This window comes from Homarus americanus, unplaced genomic scaffold (assembly GCF_018991925.1).
Source record: "Homarus americanus isolate GMGI-L3 unplaced genomic scaffold, GMGI_Hamer_2.0 scaffold53594, whole genome shotgun sequence".
In the NCBI taxonomy this organism is placed as follows: Eukaryota; Metazoa; Arthropoda; class Malacostraca; order Decapoda; family Nephropidae; genus Homarus; species Homarus americanus.
This window is the reverse complement of record NW_024728755.1, coordinates 4,583-15,203: the sequence shown is the minus strand read 5'-3', so window position 1 is coordinate 15,203 and position 10,621 is coordinate 4,583. Positions and strand designations below refer to the sequence as shown.

Sequence of the window (10,621 nt, the reverse complement as noted above, 5' to 3'; positions counted from 1 at the left end):
TCAAATTCATCCTGATTTTGGCCAAGCAATTTGAAAAATTTTAAACACACGAAAGATAGATTGTGTCAATAAACATCTTTTCACCAACTCATAAAAGGGGCAGCTCATAAAACAGAGATATTTATATCCCAATACGGGTATAGCTTTACAATATTGCCTTTACAGTGAACGTCAGCTGTGATATTTCACCCTCGCTCCACAATAAAGCCACTGTAAGTTGTGGAAAATGTGAAAAAGAATATATACTTTTCTTATGACGAAAGATTATTTCTACCAAATCCTGTATATTAACTTTTATTGCCTTACATAACAAACAGATGATTATAACACGTTTTTGTCTTCAGTAACAAGACTTACAAAAAAAAACTTATTTCTACTGTTATATATATTTTTTTTTTTCCGTCATTACCACGTTTATTCCCTATTCCCTATTTTAATTTGTATATAAACAATGGAAGAGAACAGTTAATGTTTATTATAACTTAAAACAAATAACCTAATGAATAAGATGTGATAAAATATAGTTTGTATTAGTTCCTGATGTTTCCCCTTCAACCATGGCCTAAACCTCAACTCAGGTAACCAGGACACTAACACACACACCTGCCAGACAGAGTGATATAGAGATGAATCTTTTTGGTCTCGAGAGGGAGGTGGACGGTCACCATTAAATCTCACTCTCTCACTCTCTCACTCTCTCTCTCTTTAACTTGCCTATACGGTAATTAATTCTTTACCTCTAATTAATCCCCTTGCTCTCTTTTTACCCTCTAATTATACTCTCTCTCTCTCTCTCTCTCTCTCTCTCTCTCCTTTTCACTGTCCTGTTCGTTAATCTCCCTTTCTCTATTTCTTCCTCCTTCTCACATAGTATTCTTTATTGTTTCTCTGTGTGTCTCTCTCTTTGTCGTGTTCATTTCTCTTTCTGCGTGTCTAGCGTTCTTAATCCTTTTCTCTGTCTACCTCTTAATATTTCCCTTCTTGTTTATTTAATATTATTGTTACTGTGGCTGTACGATTTTTTGTCTATGCATGCTTCAGTTAAACACACACACACACACACACACACACACACACACACACACACACACACACACACACACACACACACACACACCAATGGGTCTTCAGCCGATACATTTTTTTTTGTTTTACGAAAAGAAATTAAAAAAAAATCATTTTTTAGGCAAACATTTAAATCCGACCAAAGCCATTGTGTTGTCGCTTGATCCACCAGTGTTATGTATCACCTGTTGTTGTTACCTGACCCACCAGTGTTATGTATCACCTGTTGTTGTTACCTGACCCACCAGTGTTATGTATCACAAATGAATTGAAAAAAAAATGCTTGAAAAAAATATTAAATAAAAGATAAACGGGGTGTGGGGGGTGTCGGGGGGTGTGTGTGGGGTGGGGGAGGGTGGGGGGGGAAGGTGTCTAAGAGAGAGGTAATGATTATGATAGATTTTTTTATTTATCTTTTTGTTTTGTTAGAGAATCTTGGTTGATCCTTTACCCGAGAGAGAGAGAGAGAGAGAGAGAGAGAGAGAGAGAGAGAGAGAGAGAGATTAATCATCATGACCTATGTATAGTCCTGGTAATTAAACTAAAGAAGTCAATTAGCATAACATTAATTTTGTTATGTTTTTTCCGTTGATAAAATATTTTCTCTCTCACCTGGAGAGTCGGGTGTTAAACCTGGGTAATATACTCACTGAACAGTCGTCTACAACCATGAAGTATTAAATGTCTAATACCCGTGAGCCTTAACACTGTTGATGCCTCGTTAGGTAGTCTTAATCCTCGTTAAATAAAGTTTAGTGTAGGAGCGACTCTTAATCTTCAAGTCTTTGGTAACAGCCCTACCTGCAGCTCGACCAGCCATCACTGGTCATTAACGCTGCTAATAAATGGTAGTCAGCTGATACAATGCTGGACTCCTGTCTTACGGGTCACTGGTTGGCACCCGGGATACCCCCAGTAAACCCAGTTGTAAATTGGTACCTGACTTTTGTTAGGGAAGTGGAGGCGATCAGGCACAATGTAGACCTCACTACCCTCTGTGCCGAAGGTTTAGTTTACAGTGTGCAGTATCCGCACCGTTCCCAACTCTCTTTTTTCCTTAGTGAATATTTCTGAGCGAGTTGGGAATTCGTATATCATGTTCGGTTTATTCCCCGCTGTGTAAAATATTGAAACACACACACGAAAATGTTTGAACAGACAGTGTATGTGGAACAGACAGTCACCTGACAGTGTCCTAGCGAAAAGAGTGACGCAGAAATGTACACAGAGACAGACAAATGCATAGACAGAAACAATACAGAGGTGGATAATGTTTCTCAGACATTAAGAGACAGAAACACATGAGAACTGTCTCTCACTCCCACACACCAATACTCCCTCACTCTCCCTCACTCTCCCTCACTCTCCCTCACACCCTCACTCTCCCTCACACCCTCACTCTCCCTCACACCCTCATTCTCCCTCACACCCTCACTCTCACACCTCATTCTCACACCTCACTCTCCCTCACACCCCTCATTCTCCCTCACACCCCCCTTCATTCTCCCTCACATTCTCACCTCACACTTCATCTCCCTCACACTCCCTACCTCCCTCACACTCTACCTCACACCTCATTCTCCCTCACAATCTTCCCTCGTGCTGTTCTGTCTATTGGCCATAATTGTTCCTCGCTGATACTATTGAACCACCAACCTCTGCACACACACACACACACACACACACACACACACACACACACACACACACACACACACACACACACACACACACACACATACACACACACACACACACACACACACAAGTTAGGAATCGAACTTCAGAGTGGGAACAAGGAGTGTTACCACGGTACCACAAAGACAGCTAAGCAATTAAAGCTTTGTTGTATTTCACACAAAGCCGAGCTGCTCCTTCGTGTTAATGAACAATCTTATCATTCAGCTGGCAGCCCACCACCCACCAGGCTGGCCACTCAGAGAAAGACGTAAGAAAACAAATAAACACAGCGCTCACCCCAACCCTGAGAGGGAAGAACTGTGACTGTGGGACCTGTGTGTCTTAGAATACGACTAGTACCACATCACCCTCCCAGCTTTTCCTACAGTAAGAAGGTATCAGGTAAGTCCCTGTGACTCAAGGATTTAGAATAAGACGAAGGAAGAAGCTTTGTGTGAAATATAAACTACCCGCTATGATCTGCCCGAGTATTGGTCCAGTAACGGATCCGGGAAACAGACCGAACCCGGCCAACAACAATGACCAGCTGGTGGCGGCTGCTTGAGATACCAACCTAGGAAGAGCATCACGGCACAGATGAGGCCAGGGCGAGTGTGAGGCCAGGGCGAGTGTGAGGCCAGGGCGAGTGTGAGGCCAGGGCGAGTGTGAGGCCAGGGCGAGTGTGAGGCCAGGGCGAGTGTGAGGCCAGGGCGAGTGTGGAACCAGGACGAGGTAGAAGGAGAGGTGCTGGGTAGTACAGTGTTTATTTTACATTCATTTCAAGTTCAGTTAACCTAGTACGATGCCTCCTGATTAGACATAAGGGAGGGTTCTTCAACATATGACCCCGGGGGCAAAAGAACTAGTTGCTAAGAAAGAGAGAGAGAGAGAGAGAGAGAGAGAGAGAGAGAGAGAGAGAGAGAGAGAGAGAGAGAGAGATTATAATACACTATCCCAGTTTTGTCAAGTGGTTCTGTTCGTTAGTTAGGGAGATAATGACCAAAACAATACTATGTACTCAATACACCATGATTACAGCGACCCACAAGGACTCACTAACTCGTGTGTATACTGTATGTCTGTCATGTGAAACCTTCTGGCAAATATGTAGTTTATCTCTGAAGAAAATCTGTTCATTCATTTTGTAGATAACGACCCAAAACTTGACGGCATTGGGGGAGGGGTGGTGAGAGGGGTGAGGGAGGGAGGCTAGGAGGGGTGAGGGAGGGGTGAGGGAGGGGAGGGGTATGAGGTGGGAGGAGGGGATGCTGGGAGGGGTGATGGGCTGGAGGCTGGGAGGGGTGAGTGTGGGGGGATGCTGGAGGTGAGGAGGGTGAGGAGGGGTGCCAGGAGGGGTAAGGAGGATGCTGAGGTGAGAAGGGATGCTGGAGGTGGAGGAGGGGATGCTGAGGGGGTGAGGAAGTGATGGAGGGGTGAGGGAAGGGATGGGAGGGGTGAGGGAGGGGTGCTGGGAGGGGTGGAGAAGGATGGGAGGGGTGGAGGAAGGGATGTTGGAGGGAAGGAGGAGGGAGGCTAGGAGGGGTGAGGGAGGAGGTACAGGAGGGGAGGAAGGGATGCTGGGAGGGGTGAGGGGAGGGATGCTAGGGAGGGTGAGGGAGGGGTGAGGGAGGGGTGCTGGGAGGGGGGTGAGGAGGGATGCTGGGAGGAGAAGGACAAAGGGGAGGTGAGGGGGGATGCTGGGAGTGGCTGGAGGGGAGGAGGTCAGGAGGTGAGGGAGGAGGCCAGAGGGGGAGGCATGGGATGCTGGGAGGGGTAGAGAGGGATGTCAGGAGGGGTGAGATAAAGGAGTTACAGAGGGGTGGAGGAAGGGATACTGGGAGGGGTGAGGCGATGGGAGGTTGAGGAAGGGATGCTAGGAGGGTGAGGAAGGGATGCTGGGAGGGCAGAGGAAGGGATGCTGAGGTGAGGAAGGGATGCGGTAGGGTTGAGGGAGGGAGCTAGGAGGGGTGAGGGAGGATGCTAGAGGGGTGGAGGAAGTGAGGTTGGGAGGGGTGAGGGAGGGATGCTAGGAGGGCAGGAGAGGAAGGGATACTGGGAGGGGTGGAGGAAGGATGCTGAGGTTGAGGAAGGGATGCTGGGAGGGGTGAGGGAGGGATGCTAGGAGGGGTGAGGAAGGGATACTGGGAGGGGTGAGGAAGGGATGCTGGGAGGGTTGAGGAAGGGATGCTGGGAGGGTTGAGGAAGGGATGCTAGGAGGGGTGAGGAAGGGATGCTAGGAGGGGTGAGGGAGGTATTCCCATTAACGCCGCCATTGAGATGGATTCAGAAACACACCGACTCACAAAGGTAAATATAAATACTCAAAGACTCACTGATGGAGAGGCTCACAGATACACAGGCTTACAGAGCAACACAAAGACACACTCAAAGTACAGACTTATAAACAGTCATACAGACAAACACTCACAAGAAAGACGGAACAAAGCTATGAAAGACGACTCAAGACCCGCACTCGCTGGAACTACCATACACTAACACACGGAAATAACTAATAACAAATATAGACTCGGATAAACACACTTGTCAACCCTCAGTGAGATAAGACGTGCCTGAAGGCGCTCTCGGTTTTAGCAGCCAGGCCGAATCTGTTTGGCCCTGCCCACTCCCCCTGCTATACCCCAACGCCCTACCAGCCTTACTACACCAGGATCGATTCAGCAAAACATTCTAGTGATCAGTGAACGAATGATTACGGAGCAGTGTTACTATAGTGCACCTAAGGAACTTTCTCGGCAAAACATTCTAGCCATCAGTGCAATAAGTGATTACCATACAGTGCTCGATAGTGCACCCCAAGGAAAAGTCAGACAGTGGGCACTTTATCGGTCAACTTTAAAGTGCCAGTGACAAGGACCACCGCGGTGCTTACATATATCGTGAAAACTGTGTCGGCGACCCCAAGCACCGAGGATAAAGTCCACGGTCTTTACAACTGACAAACATTAACAGATGTCTACCAGTGTCAGTGTCCCTCAAAGTGCCGCCAGTGACAAACACTTCCGTCCGCCCACAACAGATTTCAACCGATGGCCACCAATCACTTACTCCCGACGCACTCTGTATCATCTAAAGCGTGGGAACGGTTATCCTGATGGGAGTGTTATCGCGCTACTCAAGTCACTGAAAATATTCCACGCGCGGAGCCGTAGACAAGGCCGTCATGCACATAAGCCCATTAGAACCGTAACCTCCACTAGGAAACCGGAGAAACCCACCCCTGACAGACCATACCACCACACTGAAGCTCCACGGATATGGTATGATCTCCCGTCCTTACTGCTATCCAACGTCACTTCCCTAGCTAACAAGTTCGACGAGCTGGCAACTACAGTCAGGTCAACCGCCGCGCGCGTGGTTGCCATATGTGAGACTTGGCAAATTGTACCTGAAACGTGTCACATTGAAGGATATCAACTCTTTCATCACCTTCGTCCACAAAGACGCGGAGGGGGCGTTGCCCTCTTCTGTCAAGATGACCTACGCCCGTCACGCCTGGATGTTCAAGTCCCAGCAGATGTGGAAGCATTATGGGTACGTGTCGTGCTGCGGGCACACCCACGCAACACTGCCTCCATCATAATCTGTGTGGCATACCATCCGCCTCGATCACCCACCAGAGACACTCTTATCAATCATCTCATCACCACCTCAGACCACCTGAGAGTTAGGTACCCATGTGCCAAGTTAGTATTATGTGGGGATTTAAATGAAATTGACACCACTGATATCCAGGACCAGCTATCACTATCACAAGTTGTGACCTTCCCCACACACGGTCAAAACACCCTTGACCTTATCTTAACTGACTTAGCGGACCAGTACCAACCTCCTCAACCACTGCCTCCTATCGGGTGTAGCACACACTTATCAGTGCTCTGGTCCCCTGCTGCCACTCCCACTCAAGTACAGAGACCCTACATCAAGACCTACAGGCCGATTACTGACTCTGCAGTGCGCCTCTTTGGGCAGTGGATAGTTCACTATCCCTGGACTGAAGTACTTAGCGTGGATGACGTGGAAACCAAATGGATAAATTATACCAACACCACCACGGAAGCTCACCACCACTTCTTTCCCGAGAAGTCCGTCAGATCTCACCCAGCTGACTTGCCCTGGATCACACCTCGGATCAAAAGACTTATGCAACAGAGAGACAGAGCCTTTCATCTCAATGACCACATCCGCTACAGGTCACTTCGCAACAGAGTCATCCGCGAAATACGCACTGCAAAGAAGTCCCACTACCCAACCAAATTACAACACCTGAAGCAGACCAACATCAGTCAATGGTATGGTAAGCTTAAAGAACTCTGTGGACTAAACAATATGACACACCCCCTCCCCTTCCTTAGCCATCTCACTAATGTTGACGCAGCTGAGCAAACAAATAACCATTTCGCTACTATATGCCAGACGCTCCCACGGCTTGACACAACCACTCTCCCTGCTTACCTACCAGCCCCCCTTCCCACTGACTTAGTAGAGGAATTTGACGTAGCAAAACGCCTGGACAAACTAAAATTAAAACGCTCTACCACCCCATTGACTTACCAATGAAACTATTCAAGGAGTTCTCCCCGGAGCTTGCTAAACCCCTCTGCTCCATCATCAATGCTTCTCTCAGTCAAGCCAGATGCCCAGCTGACTGGAAGACCTCTTATGTATCACCAGTGCCCAAGTCAACCAGCCCACAATCCTTAAATCAGCTACGACCTATTGCAATCACCCCAATACCCAGCCTAATCTGTGAAAGTTTTGTGTTTGACTGGGCTTATGCTGATATTGCAGGAGTCGTAGACCCTCAGCAATTTGGCAACATGAAAACTTCCTCCACCACTCACTGTCTTGTCAGCTTTCTCGATTACATATACCGCCATCTCGAGAAACGAAAAACGTCTGTAGCTGTCGCCTTCATTGATTTCACTAAAGCGTTCGACCTAGTCGACCACAATATAATCATAAACAAAGCTATTGACCTCGGGCTTCGGAGAAGTCTCATACCATGGCTTACAGACTTCCTCAGTGACCGACGCCAAGCTGTACGCTTCCGAGGGGCTGTCTCCACCTTTCAGTCACTCACCTGTGGCGTCCCCCAAGGCACCAAGATGGGACCACTCTGCTTCCTTATGCTCATCAATGATGCCCTAAGAGAAACCCCTGCTCGCTGGAAATATGTCGACGACTCCACCATTGGGATCAGCGTCAACAATTCTGCTCCCAACTATACCGCCCTTCAGGATTTATTGACCAGTCTCCAAAACTGGGCCACCAACAACCATGTCACCATCAACCATACCAAGACCATGGTTATGCACATCAACCTCTCCTCCGACATTGTCCCACCTCCTTCCATTACCCTAGGTCCGAACACACTCCAGGTTGTAGATTCCACGAAGCTCCTCGGCGTCACCATAGACAACAAACTAAATTGGAAACCACACGTCAGTGAAGTTGTCAAATCCTCCAGTTTCCGTCTCCACCTCCTCCGCCGACTCAAGTCCCTCGGAGTTCCTGCACACGAGCTCCTCAGTGTATACACAACATTCATACTTCCCAAGCTCACCTATGCCTCCCCCACCTGGTCTTCCTCCCTAAATGCCACACAACGTAAACACCTAGAAAAAGTGCAAAAGAGGGCATGCAAGATTATTCTCTCCCCTTCCTACTCCACATATCAAGAAGCGCTCAACACACTGACCCTTTCGACTCTCACTGACCATCACCACGGCCTCATCTGCAAATTTGGTAAGAAGCTTCTACACCATCCCCGACACCGGCCCCTACTACCACCTGAGATCCCCTGTCCGAGAATTGCTGTTCGACACCACAACCGCATCCAGCCCATACGTGCACGAACTGATCGCTATAAGAACAGCCCAGTCCCAACCATTGTAAAAATTATCAATAACATGTAATAAATCAGTGTATTCACTCCCAGTAAACACTGCTCCCTACACTGTCACTATGTTGAAATGAACTGTAGTTTGAGCTGATCCCCATCTAAGCTACTATATGTCTTATTTGTGTCACTTATGTCACTTGTATATTATTTGTAATTCGTAACCCATTCCCCAAATATGTAACTGTATATTTTCAGCCTTCTGGCTGCCAAGCTCTTTCAATAAACCGTTAATTATTATTATTATTATTATTATTATTATTACAATAATATAATACTCATCTCAGGAAGTCAACAGGGCGTAAAAATAGCCATGGTAAAGATTTTCCACGAAGAGCGAGGCAGTTCACCCACACGTCTGGCGAGGAGAGAGAGAGAGAGAGAGAGAGAGAGAGAGAGAGAGAGCTGCTTTTATATAAGTCAAGATTATATAGCACATGGGCACTTCACATAATATAAACATAGGCAATAAACGTTAATATAAAAGCCATTTCTTTACTATACAGGACAAGTGGATAAAACTCTCCCCGCCTGTCCTAAGGATCGATGGTTCAATTCCGGGTAACTTCTTAGCTAATCCTAACTTCACAGCCTGTGTCCTGAAGGCTGGAAGTATTATGTGCACTGTATCCAGGCTGTTCCTAATGTGCCATCAGGCCTACAGGACCCATGTTCATTTTCACAAGATTAAGGCTCCTCTATAAACAGACACAACACCACAATAAACTCAAGGTATTATCATATAGAGTAGGTTATAAACGCCACAATAAGCAAAAGGCCTTACCACACAGTATACACCATTAGCGCCACTTTAAACACGAAACATTACCATATATACTACGTGCTAAAGACGTTCTCACAACACATTTCCACAACATCCATGGAAAGCGCACCACCGTGACCACTAACTGCGCGCCACCTTCATGCTTGGTAACGCCACTAGCACAGGTGAGGAGGCGCCACAATACCCTTAACGCCTCAACTATAAACACTCACAGCTTACCACAACTGTTGAGATAAATCGTTGTTGTAGAAGATTACTTGCAGCATTATTGGTTTCCGCTAGTGCTGGGAGGACGAGTTAGCCTTGGTTGCCTCCCCATGTGTACGTCCTCAGTGCAATTAGGTGGTGTGAAAAACCGAGGTGAGGTGAGGTTAGGTTAGGTTAGCTTAGGTTAGGTTAGAATAAAGCTTTTATCACCAATGAAGGAGTCTCAGCACCCTGTAGTCACCCTCAGTCCTCCACACTCTACAGGGCAGGAGTCTCAGCACCCTGTAGTCACCCTCAGTCCTCCACACTCTACAGGGCAGGAGTCTCAGCACCCTGTAGTCACCTTCAGTCCTACACACTCTACAGGCCAGGAGTCTCAGCACCCTGTAGTCACCCTCAGTCCTACACACTCTACAGGGCAGGAGTCTCAGCACCCAGTAGTCACCCTCAGTCCTCCACACTCTACAGGGCAGGAGTCTCAGCACCCTGTAGTCACCCTCAGTCCTACACACTCTACAGGCCAGGAGTCTCAGCACCCTGTAGTCACCCTCAGTCCTCCACACTCTACAGGGCAGGAGTCTCAGCACCCTGTAGTCACCCTCAGTCCTCCACACTCTACAGGGCAGGAGTCTCAGCGCCCTGTAGTCTACATCAACACTTTCAGTAAAGTCTGAGATATTTTCAGAATTTCTCAGTCGAATGATAAGATCTCAGGAGCCGCTCGAACATCATTCATGTTCAGTGAAGCTTGAAGGAGAGCAGCTTCAAGCTCAAGCTCTATGAGGTCAGACAATTTTAGTAATAATTCTTTCACTGTTGAGTACAAGGCTCAGTGAAACTCTTCCCCGGCAAATATAAGTCTTCGTGTGGAGCAACTTGTGAGGTTTACTCCCCATGTTAAAAGGAAACAACTCTCACGTGACGTAATAATATATCTGTTGTCGACAATACAAGTCTTGTCACAT

General features: G+C 47.4%; 1 protein-coding gene across 1 annotated transcript; it reads left to right on the top strand.

The window, feature by feature from the left end:
* Nucleotides 1-9,868: 9,868 nt before the first annotated feature.
* LOC121866217 (putative clathrin assembly protein At1g14910) lies at nucleotides 9,869-10,330 on the top strand. The gene has a single exon (XM_042365823.1). It carries the CDS (start codon nucleotides 9,869-9,871, stop codon nucleotides 10,328-10,330), a length of 462 nt encoding a protein of 153 aa, XP_042221757.1.
* Nucleotides 10,331-10,621: the final 291 nt, after the last annotated feature.